This window comes from Cricetulus griseus, chromosome 5 (genome assembly GCF_003668045.3).
Source record: "Cricetulus griseus strain 17A/GY chromosome 5, alternate assembly CriGri-PICRH-1.0, whole genome shotgun sequence".
NCBI classification, from domain to species: Eukaryota; Metazoa; Chordata; class Mammalia; order Rodentia; family Cricetidae; genus Cricetulus; species Cricetulus griseus.
The window spans coordinates 146,510,979-146,529,771 of NC_048598.1; the positions used below are offsets into that span (position 1 = coordinate 146,510,979).

At 39.4% G+C, this 18,793-nt stretch overlaps 1 protein-coding gene across 1 annotated transcript in view; it reads right to left on the bottom strand.

The window, feature by feature from the left end:
* Positions 1 to 6,991: 6,991 nt before the first annotated feature.
* Positions 6,992 to 18,793, bottom strand: part of Brms1l (BRMS1 like transcriptional repressor) — a 42,505-nt gene continuing 30,703 nt past the window's right edge. Inside the window, exons 5-10 of the mRNA XM_027419679.2 lie at positions 18,688 to 18,784; positions 17,741 to 17,824; positions 17,262 to 17,326; positions 16,153 to 16,192; positions 13,498 to 13,624; positions 6,992 to 10,341 (exon numbers count right to left, since the gene is read on the bottom strand). Coding sequence (XP_027275480.1) covers positions 10,224 to 10,341; positions 13,498 to 13,624; positions 16,153 to 16,192; positions 17,262 to 17,326; positions 17,741 to 17,824; positions 18,688 to 18,784 — 531 coding nt within the window. The 3' untranslated portion in view covers positions 6,992 to 10,223. The remainder of the gene's footprint in view (positions 10,342 to 13,497; positions 13,625 to 16,152; positions 16,193 to 17,261; positions 17,327 to 17,740; positions 17,825 to 18,687; positions 18,785 to 18,793) is intronic.

Consider the following 18,793-nt stretch of genomic DNA (forward strand, 5'->3'; position numbering starts at 1 on the left):
GACACTGCTCTTCCTCCCTCCCTCCCTACATTCCTTTCCCTCCCCCCCTCATACACACACACACACACACACACACACACACACACACACACACACACACACACACAATTCCATAAAGACTTTAGGTTCTAGTCTTCGAATTTGTGGTTGAAAGTCTAAAAGTGTATTATGATCTTCAAGATGGAAATCAATAGAATATGAAGATCTAGAGTTTGTCATGTTCTTTAAGAATGACAATTTAGAAAGAGGCAATATCCCCAGAAGTTTCTGGAACACAAGGAAGCCTTGGGTGCAGTCAGATGATACCAGGAAGTTCGATGCCAAGGAACTTTTAATCTCTCAGCTCTTTCCAAGGAGAAAACACTGCCTACCATTCTCAGTTATCATTGTCCCTGCTTCAACATTAGAGGTACAGATTCTCTTTCCTCAGTCAGTGAAGGACCCCAAAGAAGGGCTACATGCCCACCTAAGCAGGAAATGAGGAAATAGATTGGACAGATGTTAAGAGAAATGGTGTTCTCACCGGAACCACAAAGACCAGACAAGAAACATTTATTGGAGAAAGTAGTGAAGTTCATCTGAGAGTAAAAAACAAAACTCAGCCCCGGATTTCAGAAATACTGTTAACATTTTCTACAGAAAAGTTAGACAATCATAATTGTTCCAGTAAAATATACCAATGGCTAAAACTGAGGGTGATAGGAAGAGGAGAAAGGGGACAATTTCAGGAAATGCTTGTCAAAATCTGTAAGAATAGATAATTACATAGATGTGTGGAGTGGGGCATATAGGAATATGGGGCATATACCCAACGGACTCTATATTCTACTGCAGAGACACTTGCTCATCCATTTTCATTGTTGTGCTATTCTTAACAACCAGAACTAGAAACAGCCTAAACATCCATCAACAGATAATGAAAATAATAAAATAATAATAAAAATAATAAATAATTAAAATGTGGTATGTTTATACAATGGAATATTATTCAGCTGTTAAAAGGTTAAATTCACAGGTAAATGGATGAAACTAGAAAAAAAATCCCCAGGGATGTAACCCAGACCCAAATGACAAATTTTGCATGTGTGTATGTTTTGTATGTATGTATTACATATGTACATTAAGTCTTTGATAGGCACACTACAATTCATATAACCACAAAATTTATGTATAGAGTAAGGAAGTGGGCACAAGAGGAGGCTCTCCTGATGAAGGGGAAATAGAATATATAGAAATAGAGAGTCAAGGGGTGAAACTGGAATGAGAGGGTTAAACAGCAAGAGGGAGGAAAGAGGTGGGTAAGGGATGGAACACAAGGAGGGACAATTAACACTAAGGGCAATTTGAAGAGTCATATGGAAACCTACTATTATAGGAGCTTCTTAAAATATGTACACATATGAAAGAAATATAAATGGAGTCACCAAGTTACGGGGGAGCCAGTGCTCCAACTAGACATCTTCCACCAAGTAAAACTTCCAGTGCCAGAAATGGATTAAACCTAATCAAGTTGTTGACCAATGGAAACCCCCAAACAACTCAGGCTATTGCCAAGGCTAATAATGGTTGCTCTCCACAAACTGATGGTAAGACCCTATTGCTGCAGACAGCACTTACTTATCTCTTTGAACTCCGAGAAGTTGAGCTGGTGCCTTCATTCCTACTGACCAGTATTCATGATATCAGAAGGTAATTTGCACTTTAACAGAGAAAGAAGGCAACTACTAACTCAGCTACAAACACTTCAGTCTATAATGGTGACCTGCCTATAGGAGATGTTGGTGCAATAGTGTCACAAATGTTATGGCAGTAACCAGTCACAATCTGATTGGATTTAAGGCCAAATTCACGAGATGGAGCCATGCCTGACACTGCTTAGGTGACCAAGAGGCTGAAACTAGATATGCCCAGGAAAAAAAGCAAATATTATTGTACTACTAAAGAAACATAGAAACAAAATGACTCCTAATGACAATCTGCTATGCCTATCGATCAATGTCTTAATCAACCATCATCAAAGAAGTTTCATCCTGCAGAAGATGGTAACTAATACCGAGACCCACAGTCAGACAATGTGCAGAGAGAGAGACCTTGGAACACTCAGTCCTAAATGGGATGTCTTCATCAACCACTCCCTTCAGGGCTCAGGGAACTATGAGGAAGAGGAGACAGAAAGATTGTAAGAACCAGAAGGGATGAAATACACCAAGGAAACAAGGCCTTCTATATACAACAGGACTGACACACATATGAACTCACAGAAACTGTGAAAGTATGCATAGGGGCTGCACAGGTTCAAGCCAGAGTCAGAGCCCCTGAGAGAGGAAAGTACATGATCTCCCATCCTTAACTAAGAAGCTATCTCCAATTGCCAACTGCTCACAAAGGAAAAATCAGTGTGTGGTGGTTAGAATGAGAATGACCACCATAGGCTCATATATTTGAATGTTTGGTGTCACTACTTGAGAGGGATCAGAAGGTGTGGCCTTGTTGAAGGAAGTGTGTGTGCTTTGAGATTTAAAAGCCCAAGCCAATCCCATGATTCTCTCTTCTGGTGCCTGTGAATCCACACGTAGAACTTGTCAGCTATTTCTCTAGCACCATATCTGCCTGTGTGTGTGCCATGCTCCCCTCCATGATGACAATGGACTAACCCTCTGAAACTGTAAGCAAGTGTTAGTTAAATGCTTTCCTTTATAAGAGTCACCATGACTGGAGTAGAATACTAAGATAATTGGTTTATTCCAATAGAGTCTGTGGTAATTTGGAGAAAATGGCCCCCAAAGAGAGTAGAACTATTGGGGGTGTGGCCTTACTGGAGTAGGGTGTGGTCTTGTTGGAGGAAGTGTCACAGTGGAAGCGGGCTTTGAGGTCTCATATATGCTCAAGCTTCTGCCTAGTGTTTTAGACCACCTCCTGTTGACTGCAAGATGTAGGGCCCTCAGCTACCTCTCCAGCCCCATGTCTCCCTGCATGCCACCATGTCCCACCATGATGATAAAGGACTGAACCTCTGAACTTTAAGCAAGCCACAAGTGTTTTCCTTTATAAGAGTTGCCATGACACTAGGGAAATTTCTGTAGATGTACAACGATGACACCAACTAACAATCTAAGCAACTGAGAAGAGGCAACCTTAAATGCCCTCCCCTGATAATGAGATTGATGACTGACTTATATGCCATCCTATAGCCTTTACCCAGCAGCTGGTGGAAGTGAAAGACACCCACAACTAATCACTTAACTGAACTGGAATCCAGTTGCAGAGAAGGAGTGATGAGCAAAGGGGTCAAGACCAGGCTGGTGAAACCCACAGAAATAGCTGACCTAAACAAGGGGGAACTCTTGGTTCCCAGATTGATAGCTGGGAAACCAGCATGGGACTGATCTAGACCCCATGAACATGGGTGTCAGTAAGGAGACCTCAGAAATCTATGGGGCCTTTTGTAGTAGATCAGTACTTATCCCTAACATAGGAATAGACTTTGGGAGCCTATTCCACATAGAGGGATACTCCCTGAGCCTAGACACAAGGGGGTGGGCCTAGGCTTTATCTCAAAGGATATGACTCAGAAGACCCCCTATGGAAGGCCTCACCCTCCCTGGGGAGCAGAAAGGGTCTGGGTTAGGCAGGATGTTAGTTGGGGGAAGGGGGGTAGGGAAGGAGGGGAGAGAGAATGAACTGGGATTGACATATAAAATAATCTTGTTTCTAACCTAAATAAAAAATTGAGAGAGAAAAAAAAAGAGTTGCCATATCATGGTCTCTTCACAGCAAAAGAAACCCTAAGACAGTAGTCTCAGTGGGTATATAAACCACACTTTATAGGCCCCATGCCCAGCAACAGGTGGCCAAACAAAACAAACTCAATGGTAATTTTGTAGATTTTTCTGTCTTATACTGCTTTGTTTGGATTCCCCCTCCCATCTTAATCTTACTGTTTGTTTAATGTTATAGTTTCTAATTTGTGTTTTGTTTTTGTGTGGGCATGTGTGGTTTTTGTGCTTTTTTATTTTGTTTTTCTTTTATTCTGTTTTGTTTTTGTTTTTCTCATTTGCCTGTTTGTTTTCTAAAGAGAGAAAGAGGACACAGAATTTTATGGATGGGGATGGGGGAAGGTCTGGGAGAAGATGGGGGAGTGGTCAGAATACACTGTATGAAAATTATTTTCAATTAAAATTAAAATAAAACACATATATTACATTCACATATAACCTTTCATTTTATATCATGTAAGAAGCACTCTCCTACACTCCTATACATATTAACTTATTAAGTTCTCACTCCAATCCTACATAGTCTTAATTATCATTTAATTTTCAGATAGGGAAACTGAGGCCTCAGAGGTTAAGTTTCCAAGCATATAGCCAGTAAGCTGAAGAACTCACAGAGAACAGTCTAGTTCCAAAGTCCAGGAGTCAGGTCACCAGCACAGCTTTCACAGGAGTCTAAATGTGGATGGTAGTGTGAATAGAGAATGAAAACAAAAATGGAGTGAATCTGAGATGCAGAAAGAAGGAAAGGAAAGGACCCTTGGATTTGTATATGTTATTTTAACAGTACCAAGAACATGAGCTGTGGGATAGTCCAATTGGCCATATGAAATATGAAACCATAGTGAAGACAGTGGTTGATGAGATTTGTCAGGATGACGATGATACTGAAGCCCAGGAAATGAGGACAGTCATCCAAAGGGAGCAGAGTGAGGGTCTAGCTGGCTAACTGGAGCAAAGGGATTTGAGGCACATAAGGAAATGACACTGAATGAAGACATTGTGCTGTGAGTAATCCTCTGGTACACTGTGTTAATATGTCGATATGGTTGGTTTAGTAAATAAGATGACTGGCCAAGAGCTGACCAGGATAAAATTAGGTGGGAAAGCCAAAGTGAGAGTGGAATGAGGAATGGTGGAGTCAGAGGAGTTGCCAGCAGACACAGAGAAGCAAGAGGGGTTCGCCGGACTGAGAAAAGGTACCAAGACACATGGCAAAGCATAGATAAGAAATATGGGTTAATTTAAGTCAAAAAGTTAGCTAATAACACCAAAGCTATCAGCCAAGCATTTATAATTCACATTCAGCCTCTGTGTTAGTTATTTGGGACTGGGATTAGGACAGGAAATATCCAATTACAACACTGAAAATTACCCCAGTGTTTGTGTGATTAGGAAAAACAGGCATCCATATATATTGTTACTGCTTATTTATAGGAAATAAATAGCTAATAAAATATAAATTCCCCACCTAATCAAGCAATTTTACTTAAGAATGAGGTATCTGTCCTCTTCACAAACTAAAAAGTTGATGTACAAGAGTGTTCACTTCAGACTTGATTAAGAAAAGGGAGGGAGGTGAGAGGAAAAGAAAAATTCAAATGCTGGCCATATTGTGTGGTACACTCTACACAGTCATACCACTTTTTCAAAAAAAAAAAAAAAACAATGAATACTATGTGTGTACAAGGTGGATCTCCAGAGGCTGATAATGGAAGTCACTGTGTTGTTTAAATTTTCATCACTGTGATATAACACAGGCGACATTTTTTAAAAAAAGGTTTTAATTGGGTCCTAATTTTGGAGGTTGAAAGTCCAAGACCAGACTGTCTCACTGGATTGGCCTCTGGTGAGGGCAGAAGACAGCAGCATAACTGTGAGAGACAGAAGAGAAGAAAGGGCTCACGGCCCAAACAGGAAGCAGCTAAGCAAAGCCAAGGTCAGACTTCCAGAGCAATCCTCACTAGCACCACCAACGAGTTCCATGACAACTATCTCCTGGTGTGTGTCCCCAGTGGCCTAAGACCTCTCACTATACCTCACCGCCAGAGATCCCAGCACATCCCGACAGTGCCACCCGGTGGACCAAACCTTCAATCACAATAGACTTGGCAGACACCCAAATCACAGCAATTACCAAGACATATGACACTTGCAAAAGAAAAGGATGCAGAAGAGTAAAATACAGTCTTCCATTAGTATAAAACACAGGCCTTCTGTGTCCCTTCCTCCTTAACCGAAAGACAAATATAAGACAGAACCTTAGAAAATCGTTCAAGACTTGGGATGGAGGTAGAAAAGTTACAGAGAATCAAGGAGGTCAAGGAGGCACCTAGTAGGCAGCGATCAGCAAACCTCCCTCCTCCATGGTTTAAATGCAGGCCATGACCTTAACTAAATGGTCCATTGGGCAATACATAGCAAAATAGACAACATAAATGCTCTCAAGGAAGGGAAGGATGAGTGGTAAGTCCTGAGCCCTTCTCTAAGAGAAGGCCAAGACTCTCAGGGGACAGAAGCAGGTAGACCTCTGAGAGTTCCAGAGTAGGGCTAGATAGTGAGACCCTGTCTCAAAACAAACAAAACTGCTAGGGTTCTTGGATAATTTAAAGTGATTGAGTTACTTAAGTATAATGACCCACTGACATACATAACTTCCTGAAATCTAAACTGACTTCCACATGCCAGCACTTTACTGTGGACTGCTACAGAGCCTTTCAATAACAAAGCAGAGTATGTCTCTCAATATCCCTGCAAAGAAGGTAAGGTTGAGCCTCTGACTAATGATTTTTCTTCAGTTTAACACAATTTATAATCTTTAGTAGCAGTAGCAACAGGATACCATTTGGCCTGCTTCTAATCTAAACCAGAATGATGGCAAGCCTCTCTTCTGAGGACTGCAGCAATCTCCCGGCAAGGTCACCCACCCAAACCTATTTTAGCAACAGAAAGACAGAAAAGGAAAGAAGCCTCAAAGGTGCTGCTGTCTAACTGCTCTCAGCTTTCTTTCAATCAAATGTGTCTTCAGAGAAAATGAGCTTCAGCTTTTGGTGAAAAGGATTATACAATAACAAATTTTAGCTTTCCATGGCATAACACACACATATTTTTTCTGAAAGATAAGCTATTTGAGACTCTTTCAAAACATTCATTGTATTTTACCTTTCATATTTGGAGAAAATAATAAGGTAAAAAAATCCCAACATAGGACAAATATGTAGTCAGAATTCTTGCATTTTTATTTGTTTTGAACATTCAAAAATTAGTAATTTTCAGCTTATACATTAAACACAAATGTAATACATGGAAGGCACTCAAATTACTATTTTTTTTTAAATCACTGGCTACCGCCCTGTTCCAATAAATTGGTCAGAGTGACAAAATACATGGTCTAGAAAGAACCTAGAAGGGGACTGAAAGAGATGAATTGGTGTTTAAGAGCATTTGCTGCTCTTCCAGAGGAGCCAGGTTTGGTTCCCAGCTCTCTCATCTGGTGGCTCACAAATGCCTTCAATTCCAGCTCCAAAGATCCAATGCTCTAATGACTAGCACACATAGACATGTGAGATTTACTCACACAGGAACAGACACACATGAATGAGTGTTTTTAAAAATAAATCTTAAAAAAAAAAAGTAGGAGGCTAGGAAAGGGCAAGATGCTGGCCCACAGTGACAACGGAGACTTCTCACAGGTCAGAGACAGTACACCAGCCATGGGTCTCTGCGGGTTCCATCCATAAAGAGAAGAGACATGCCTCTTCTTCTTTGCCTGTCTTCTGAACTTTCTGGTGCTTTTTAGTAGTTTACATCTCTGCATCTTTCAAAATACAATAGCTTACATTTCAAGTTGGCAAGAAACTACAACAATCCCAGCTGATATATTCATTCACCCCTTATTCAATCCCACTTTCCTTAAAAGTGCATTGTCACTCTAGTTTACAACAGACTTGCTTACAAAGTAAGTCCTAGAAACAACAACCAACTTCCCTATTCTTTTTAAACAATTACCAAAGAGGGGCAAGGTACATGATGGCTCTGTAAGTAAAATCCTAGGTAATAAATTTCAAAATATGATTTCCATTTTATTTATTTTTCAGTTTATTGGTTTGAAACAACCTTGTACTGGTTGTTTGAGCCCAGGCCAGTCTCAAACTATGTATCCAACTCTGACATTAAACTTCTGATCCTCCTGTCCCTGCCTCCCGAGTGCTAAAGTCACAGGAATGTGCCACCACACCTAGCAAGAACATTCAGTGCCCAGTCCACCAATATGAGCCAGGAGAAAGGGGCTAAATGAAGCATAATCCATTAACATTTGCTGGTAATTATTGCCAGCAAATTGTTGGGACCTTTTGTTTTAAGTGTGAGATGACAGGGCAAGGCAAATTCAACATGAACAAGGAGCTATGGTAGAAAAGTCCCAGAAACTAACAGCAGAAACTGATCATAAACATAGCCATGGCAGCAGCTGGCACATCACAGGGTTCCCAATGATTCTCCAGGGAATCTTATAATAATAAAAAGACAACTGGAAAACTGCCTGTAATAAAATATCTTATAGTATTCACATCACTGACAAGCATGTGCTTACCTGAGTCTTAGTATGATGATAGAATAGTAAGCATGATACAGAAATTAAAGTGCTCACAGTAAGCATGAGAAACAAGTCTATAAATTTTTTTCCAGTTAAAATTTCAAAACAGGGTACACTTGTTAAGGTATAACACACCTGCATGTATATTTTTAGTCAAGTATAACTTAGGTTCTTGAACACCTACGCATGCTCCAGAGGCACAAGTGTGGGCAGCCATAGCACTGTGGATGTACTAATGTCAACTGGCTCCACTCCTCCCGGAAGTGGACAGGGAAAAAAACTAAACATGAGTAAATAGCACACAGCACCACAAATGACACTCAAACACTTCTTTTTATTACATACTAAATTTAAAAATACAAATCTCATTAAAAATGTTTATCAAACATCATATATATATACATATATATATCTATATGTATATATATATATCTATATATACATATATATATATATATATATATATGTATATAAGTACTGTCAAATGCTCCTGAATTGCATACAGTACATACAGCCACTAAGGTTGATCAGAGTAGAGCAGCACATGTTGCTGATACTAAATTTCAAAGGTCAAACAGGTTACAATTTGGCAACTGTGAAGTAGTGACCTGCACAGGATATCTGCAGAGGTAAAATCACAAGGAACTAACGGAATCATGCAGAGACTCCTTCGCTGAGTGTTAACAAGTGAATCCTCCTCGTCTTCTTAAATACCATTGTAACAGAAATTAAAGTGCATGAGACCAGCAGAATACTTGATTTGGTTGTACCCTAAATTCATACTATAGCCAAACGTGCTGCCAGGTTGTGGGCTTTAGTTTTCTACATGGTTCCAGAGGCTTTGGAAGTTAATTTTGAAATGGCTAAGGGAAGGGAGGCCAACATTTTCTAAATTGCACCAAATGGCCTTAAAGTATAAAAACACAGGAAATTAAAGAAATGCTAATTTGGGGGCGGGGGAGGTCAGCTAGATTCAAAGGAAGTGCCCACATCTATTTCACCCTAGCAATAAAATTAGAATAAGGATCTAGTTTTGCCTCTGGAAAATGCTTACTAAAAATCTTCAAAAGTTCAGATGTGCAGAAAGCACCACAATACTGCCACCTACTGCTCACACTGATACTGGGCATTATCAAAACAATGTGGGGACACCTGCCCTCCAAAAGCTCTAGTAAACACAGGCAGCAGTGTGGTCACATGTGACACAATGCTGCTAGTCAACCTCAAATATGATTGGGAAAAGAAGTCACCATCAAGGAAGAAGAGAGGGAAATCCAGTCTATAAAAGTGCTCCCTTTACTTCTCAAACCCAACAGTTTAATTTGGGGTAAAACAAGATTGTACAGTTGGGCCGCCAGTTCTAAGTAAGCTGATGACATCATATATACATACTCACAGACATATGTATAAATTTCAATTCTTATTTAAACTAATACACTAATACAAATCATGTATAGGAAATATTTCATCAGTCTTATTTACAAACACAATGAATGACAACAGTGTGGAAATTTTAAAATTGCAGGTAACTGTAGTTTGTAGTTCACTAAAAGATGAGATACACTCACATAATTAAAATACAAAATGAAACAAAACTGAGAAAAAAATACCTACCAAATATATCTGTTGGCCACTGAACCTAAGAGGCAAATAAATGTGATAGTCATGATTAAATTTTATCACTATTTTTCTTAATGACTTACCAATATGGGGTCTACTGAAAGTACTACCTAAAAGACACATTCTCTCCTGACTGGATGAAGATATTACGATGCTGAATACATTTTCTTGGCTCCCATGGCACATTACACTTGGTAACACTAATAAGGTAGATTTGGATAACACTTAAATTGTGATTACGAATGTTTAATTGAGTATTTTCCTTTCTGTAGCTGTGAAATGTAAAGCTTAGATTTGCTTCCATCAGGCCTCTTAAACCAAACTTCATCATGGTTAATTGTTGTAATTACAGCACTAAAAAAGAAAAAAAAATATGAATGAATTACAATGTGGTTCGTTTCATTTCATTTCTTTTATTATTATGGTGGTTTATTTCTCTTGTCTTTTTCTTTCTTTTTTTTAAAAGTCATGCCTTGAGGTATATAGCCCAGGCTGGCCTTAAATTTGCATTTCTTCTGCCTCCACCTGGCATTGACTAATCACATTTTAGATTACTGGCTTAAAAAGGTTCCATACTTTACAATCTACAATGGGCTCAGAAGGTTCAGGTATAAAACTAACATTTACCAGACACTGCACTATCAGCAGGGCATGGAATAGAAAATATCATGATAACCATTTAACATGTTATACAACTTACTTTCTTAATGAAACTGATAAACTTCTCTTTCAACTAGAACTAAGCCATATAGTATGTAACATTTTGATCAATAGACTGCACATACAACAGTAGCCAAAAATGAACTAAAAAGTTCTTAGTTAGGTTGCACTGTCAAAGCATTACAGACCAATGTGTTCCTCCTGTGCGTATGTGTGATGACAATGGTGCACAAAAACCCACTGTGCTGTCAATCACATGACAGCAGAGCATATACAATTGCACACAGTGCCTTACACTTGACAAAGATGATGTACACCCTGTTACCTGCCTATATACTTACTATACCAACAGTTTTCCCCAGGGCTGAAGACTGACTCCTGGACCCTGTGCAGGACAGACAAGCACACAACACAGAGCTACATCCCCCATCCTTTTCTGTTACAATTTAGCATATATTCCTTTCCAATTTTTTAAAAAGTAAAATAAAAAGGATTGCTGTAAAGCATCTGATGACTCAGGTTTACCCTATCTCTTGACTAAATTACTGGCTGCATTACGTGACTGGACTATACTGTCTAGTGTGTAAGTATGCTCCACAGTGCTGTATAACTGCTGAAATGTCCTATGGCACACTTTCCCTGGTTAAGTGAGTCACTGGCTGTCCTAAAGCATAGCACTCCTCACCCCATCTTCATTCCATCCTCCAAAAGGACATGGATCTATAGCATTATTCAGGTAGTATTAAAGCCTCTACTACTGTCAAAATGGGACATCTTTTAAATACTCATCTGTCAATTCCCAGTGTTAGACCACCTGTTGTACTGATTCCTTTCAGCACTACTAATCCTTACATAGAAAAGATATTGAAAAGCTATTTTCAAAAGATTTGTCTTTCACTATCTCTTTTTAATCACTCTAATGCTAAGTAGTAATAAAATAAATAAAACAAGAGAATACTGGAGTGTCAAATAAAATTGGTATTATAATAGTTAAATGAACTTCTATGAGAAAAGTTGTTATGTATGTTCTTGAGATCCAAAAATTTACATATGAAATCATAATCCAATTAAGCTTTCAAAATAAGAAATCAAACTAAACTCAAATGTTCTTATCTAGTAAAGGGTGTTTCTTGGGCCAAGCACTGGTGGTATTCGCCTTTACTCCCAGCACTCGGGAGGCAGAGGCAGCAGATCTCTGTGAGTTGGAGGCCAGCATGGTCTCCAGAGCGAGTGCCAGGATAGGCTCCAAAGCTACACAGAGAAACCCTGTCTCAGAAAAAAAAAAAAAAGGTATTTCTCACTTAGAAAGAAGATACTCTGAGAATTTAACCCTAAAGAATGAAAGCAATTATTCACTAATATTTTCAAAAAGACCACAGCAAGATAACTTATGGGCTGCATGAATAATTAATATAAACTTTAAATCTAGATTAACACTTAAAAAGTAATTTCTAGTTTTCAAGTTATGTTTTAATTACAAAGTGCTCTTTTTTAATGGTTTATTTTTGGTTTTTGTTTTATGTATGTGAATATTTTAGCTACACTATACATTCTGTGTGCAGTGCTCACAGAAGTCAGAAGAGGGAGTATGATCCCTTGGAGCTGGAGTTAACTGACAGCTGTGATGCTGGAACCAAGAATCCTCTAGGAGAGCTGTTCTCATCAATTGAAACTTCTCTCCAGCCCCACTAGGCATTCTTAAATTTTTCATTAATTTTCCACTTCTTTTCTGCCTTAATTCTTTTTTTTTTTTGGTCTGAAATAGTCTCCTGTATCCCCAGGTTGCCCTACAACTAGAGTTGTGCTCACAGATAATGCTAGGAAAATAGGAATGTTAAACACACAGTTTTCCACCCAGAAGGCTGGGAATGGAGGCTGCTAATAGACTAGGTGATCCTTGAGCTATCTGTACGGCCAGCTCTCCTAGGCTCCCACACAGGACCAGAGATGGCTAAGAGTCTAGATGAGCTCTGTGCTAGCTGAATGACCAGGACCACACCAGATCCTCCCCAGGCCCTTAAGATAACACATGTAGCCAGCCTATCTCTAGAAACCATCTTCATGGAAGAAGTGACGTACTTTGAGAAGAGTTTCCATGTAATTATGCCTCCTTGTGCACACAGGATTGTGTTACACCAGGAAATTTTTTTCCAAATGTACTGTATTTAAGTATGCTTAAAAGAAACTTCTCAGTGTCAAGACTCAGAAGTTTGAACCAAGACTGGCTACTGGTGCTGAACTGGATTTTCTTCTTGCCTCACGTGGATTGTTACTCTGCTGGCTCTCGTGTCTGCAAAGACCCCAGCTAAGGCTGACCTTGAACTCCTGATCTTCCTGTCTCCACCTCTCTAGTATTGAGATCACAGGCTCTCCATCTACCCAGTTCATGTAGTGCTAGGGACTGAAACCAGAGCTATGTGTACCCTAACAAGCACTCTAACAACTAAGCTGCATTGCCAGCTGATAATGCTTTTTTAATATGGAAAACTGAAATGAGACCAAAAGAGTTAAGAATTAATAGGCCCACCAAGAATTCTTAATAGTTTGGTTTGAAAGGCATTATATTAGGATCATAAGAATTACAATGTAAGAATGAACAAACAGGATCATTTCATGGATAAATAATTCCAAGCACATCCACTATGCTAATGCTGTGTTCAACTCTAATATAAAGTCTAATATATAAGTACTAACAATTGTGCACACAGGACTGGATCTTACTCAAGTAAAAAGGGATCCAAAGGAACTAATGATACATGACAAATAACCTACAAGAGGCTGCAAATGTTGATTGACAATAGGTGTAAATAGAAATTCTCAGCAACAATGATGTGACAGGAAGCTTCTTACCTTGTAGGACATTCATCTTTTTTATCAATACATATTGTTTGTCCACGAATATACCATTCACCATCATAATACAGTCTTCCCTCTTCAGATCTAGCACTGTGCAGATGTTTTTCCAGTTTCACAGGTGCTAAATGGATCAGTTAAATAACTGTTATGTAAATAAAACATTGTCCAAACTTTAAAAGACAAAAGCAATCCATGTACATATGTGTGTAAAAAGCATTTGAAATATTTTTACATATGAAATCTAACATGTAATAGAAACAAGAGCTTCTCTTACTTTAGAGTTCACTGTCTAATAGGAACAAAGGTGGGCAATGACCAGTGGAGAAGGTCAGGAAAGTGAGCAGACACGTGAAAGACTAGTCACCAACACCAACACATGTGTTGTTGTGAAAATTACTTTTCAAATCTCCTCCCCTAGGAGGCATATCATACTTGGAAAGAAGCAAAATCTAAAGTATAATGAGAGTTCCCCAGAATTTCTAATTATCTGAAGCAGAACTTGCATTTCCAACCCTCAGGAATGGTTCTGCATTAGTAGATAAACTATTGCAGGGAAAACATGTTCTATGTAAACATGTAGTCAGAATCATATCACGCAGTAGCTGTACCTTCATCATTCAGCTGTTACCTTTCAGAAAATCATCATCACAACTTCACATGGACTTCATAATGACTATCATCAATTGGTACTAACTTACTTACTTACATACAAAGTATTCCACCTCCTAAAAGGAGCCTCCAAATTTATTTTTTCCCCATTGTCTCTCTTCAAGAACCTAAAATATTCTCTGGTATGTAGAAGGTAGTGAATAAGTATATATGCATTTGTTTTTTAAGTCATTCACTCATTACATATCTGAGCCCATCCTATACTCAAGGAACTGTGCTGAGTGCTGAGGAAAACACAAGTAAACAAAGAGATATGGTGCAAGCCTTTGTAAAGCTTATGCTCTGGTCAGGAGACAGATAAGTAGATAATTAATTTAAAAGTACCAATTGGCCCAGTGAGATGCAGGTACACATGCTGTGCAAGCCTGATGACCTGAGTTTGATGCATGATTCCTAAAACCCCCAGTGGAAGGAAGGAACCAACTTTAGTTGTCCTCTGATCTCCACATGTGTGCCATGGAATGCATGTGATCACACACACACACACACACACACACACACACCACCTGAACATCAACGATAAACTTTTCTTTAAAAAGAACTGTGGAATTTACCATTCCTAAAATAAATGTACAAGTGGAAGTAAAGGTTATGAATAAAAGTAGTAGAACATTAAGCTAAAAACAAGCTAGAAGAGAGCCATTCGATTGGGTAGTGGGGATCCAATTCATGAGGGGCTGGGAAGACGGCTCACTTGCTGCAAAAGTGTGAAGACCAGAACCCACATAAAAGCCAGGCAGGCACAGCAGCCACCTGTAATCCCAGCACTGGGGAACAGAGACAGGGGATCCCCAGGATTCAGAGCAGCTAGACTTGCTAGAATCAGAATTCTATTTAACAAGAAGTCTTACATCAATAAATTAAGTAGAGAACCATCAAGGATAAATCTCTAGCCTCTACATATACACACCCACATACCCACACACCCACACACCCACACCCACACACATGTGAACATACATACAAACACATCTCTCTCTCTCTCTCTCTCTCTCTCTCTCTCTCTCTCTCTCTCTCTCTCTCTCACTCACACACACACACACACACACACACACACACACACACACACACACACACACCAAGAAAAATCAAAGACCCAAAACTCATTCTAGAGATTCGGGCATCTGTCTCCTCCAGTCAAGAGTAGTATATAGATACAGCACTGCTGCAATTTACTGATATGAAATAAAGTTTAAAGTCATCATTAAAAAAATTGAAACTTTCTTAAAGATAAATACCTCTAAAGATGCTTTTAAAATGAAACAAGAATTCTTTTCCTTACTATTTCAAATATGCTTTTTTAAAAAGCTAATAACCCTTTAAAGCATTATAAAAATCTACCCAAAAAGAAGCAGAAATAGACACCAATGTTCATCACAACTTTGGCAGCTATCTTAAAGTTGAAAACAACAACAAAAGCATATATAATTCTAGCACTAGCACAAGCACTCAGGGGACAGAGGCAAACAAATCATAATTTCCAGGCCAGCCAAGGCTACTTAGCAAAGCCCTGTCTCAAAACACAACATGTAAATCTCAGTGGCAGATAAATCTCTCAGTACTCCACTGTCAGAATTCTAGTATCTGCTGATGGGAGGAAAAGCACTCCTAAGAAATTTAGTAGACAACTCCAGAGAATCTGAACTCCCTGGAACCAATTCATGAGTTCCAAACACTTCATTTAAAGAAGTAATGGGCCAATTTAAAAAAAAAAAAAAACCACTGGGGGTAAATGCATCTTGAATTACAGATCTAATATCAGTAAAAAAGATATGGCCTAACAATGTAAGAAGAAATACAGAGCATTGGAAACTTTCAAGCTTTTTCATGAAGCAGGAGACTCTCGAGCTCCTTGTAAGGTCGGTTACAGAGTTTGTTGATTCATGGAACCAGTGGTGTGCAGCTCCTCAAAACACAGGGCATTTAACCACTCGGATTCAACGGCTCTCCACAGAGAGGATGTCACAACTCATGACTTACGTTCGGTCTTAACACGGTGTGGACCCAGTGTAGCCATTGCCTTAGAAAAAAGAGAGAAAGAGGGGAGAAATCTGAGTTCAGACTACTGAAAATGCATTTTGCTCTCTATAATATATACAACATTCTTGATTGGTTCAGTAACAGAATAAAATGTAAACACTAGCAGCTCTCATTTTCTTGTGCTGGGGGAAGAACCCAAAGCATCATGCACACTAGGCAAGCACACTAGGCAAGCACGCTAGAACTGAGAGGCATGCCCAGCCTCCAGACTAATGGTCTCTAAGGTCACAGAGAATACCTAGTCGGTGTTGATAGCACTCGCCTTTAATCCCAGAACTCGGGAGGCAGAGGCAGGCGGATTTCTGTGAGTTCGAGGCCAGCCTGGTCTCCAGAGTGAGTGCCAGGATAGGCTCCAAAGCTATACAGAGAAAGCCTGTCTTGAAAAACCAAAATAATAATAATAATAATAAATAGGATGAAAAAACAGAGAATACCTTCTCCCATATTTATTAACAGCCGAAATGTTTCTCTGGATAATTTATAAAAACTGAAATTTTTAATAAGGAAAGCAAGCCTCAAGCCAGGTCTGGTGGCACAGGCTTATAATCCAGATCCCAAGAAGGCCAAGGCAGAAGGCTCACAAGTTCAAAGACTATGGGGGCTACAAAGTGAACTCTAGGACAGTCTGAGCAAAATAAAAAGTAAAAACAGTAATAGAAATAAGTAAAAAGATGGCAATATACATAGTTCTATTCTTAAACAAGCATCAGAGTCCATTCATGCCTTGATAGTTATTAATAGAATATAAGACACTCAAAGTTTAATGTATTCATTCAACAAATATCTACGGAGTGCCTCCTATAGGGCAAAGACAGACAAAGCTCTAAACCCAAATACTCTAGGATAAACTAAACATATGTAATTCCATATTATTTTATAAATTACTAATTACTTTATTTCAGGAAAAATACAAATCACAAACTTGTCTCTAATTCTTAAAATATTCTATGGCCTACTACAAAGCAGAGTATATTTACAATGATTATATTCTCATATATTGATGAACAAACTCTTAAAAGGTAAACTCTTGCAACATTCATTAATCATACCTTCCTAATTGTTGTCCAGTCCTCAAGAATATCAAGATCCTGCAGCATATAAACTATATATGGGCGTTGAGAGGTCAAGGTCAACTCAGCAGTGAGAATACCACACACTTCAGAGCCCAATATGGTGCACACTCTGTGAACAGATGCAAGAGGACTATGGGCTCAAGGCCAGCCTGGGATACATATAAGATTTTTGTCTCAAAAACAACAAAAAGCACCCATAAAAACCAATCACACTGTATTATTATAAACAGCTGTTCCCCCTCAGTCCTGTGGACAGGACACTGACAATTTTCAAAGCTGAGGTGATGACTGGAGTTTCTATTCTCCCCTGCCCTCTAAGGCAACAGTCTATCTCTGGCTTCAGTCATTTTGTAAGTCTTCACATGCTTGTTCTGGGACAGTCCAAGTAAAATCAGTGTGTGCTGAAGTAACGGAGACAGACTGTGTGGAAGCGCAGCAACTGTGGGAAAGGATATCTGAAACGACAACTGGCTTCTTTTTGTCGGGGCTGAAAGGATCCTTCCTCTTTTTTCTTGACTGAAGCTCATCATTCCACAGCTCTGCAAGCAAATCAAAGTGTGAGCTGATTCCAGTGGCCACAGGAAGAAAGAGCAGTACATAATTTCATGTTTACTGCTTACATACATACAAAACTGTACAAAACTCCAAGGAAGCTACACAGAGGTAGGTTTTTTTTTTCTTTTTTACATTATTTACTTATTCATCAGGTGTGGTGTGTATGTATGCACACTTGAACACCACAGCACACATGTGAAGGCAACTGGTGAGAGTAGGCTCTCTTCCCGCCACATGGGTGCTGGGGATCAAATTCAGGTTGCCAGCCTTGGGGACAAGCACCTTTACCACTGAGCCGCCTCACCAGCCCTGAAGTACCTATTCTTTTTACTTCACTTTTCCAGACAAGGACATCAATTAAGAAAAACTAAGCAACTGTCCACAGACACCCAACTCACAAGCAAGGGAACACCCGCACTGATCTCATCAAATCTGCCCCAAGTATAGCAGAAAAGCAAAATGCAAACCACAAAAACAAAACATACTCAAGAACTGTGGGCCAACCTGGTAAAACATTTATCAGTGCACAATAGAAAACTTCCCTATCCTCACCCTGAAATGGCCACATTTCATACTGCCCTGGTCTTTCCTTTCTCCAAGGCAAATAAGCTGGCCTGGAAGAACACAGGGCTGTCTTCCAGTACAGTCACAGTAGTTCCTGTCATATTTCTGTTCTGTCCCTTTTCCTATGCTGTACTTTTTATATCTTTCTAGACAACCTCGGCCTGATCATTCTTGAGAAGTCTCCTCCCCTGTTCCCTTTGGCTAGGACACTGTATTTACAAGAAGCATTAACACGAGAAGACTGTGGCTTTATGGAACGCCACCACCACACCACGGCCCTGACCTGAGGTAATGTCGATGCTGTGCCTGTCCTCCTCAAGCCTTCTTATCTTCTCCTCAAGCTCACTCTGGACTGTATCATATAACAAAAGCTTTTCACTCTGGAAAGA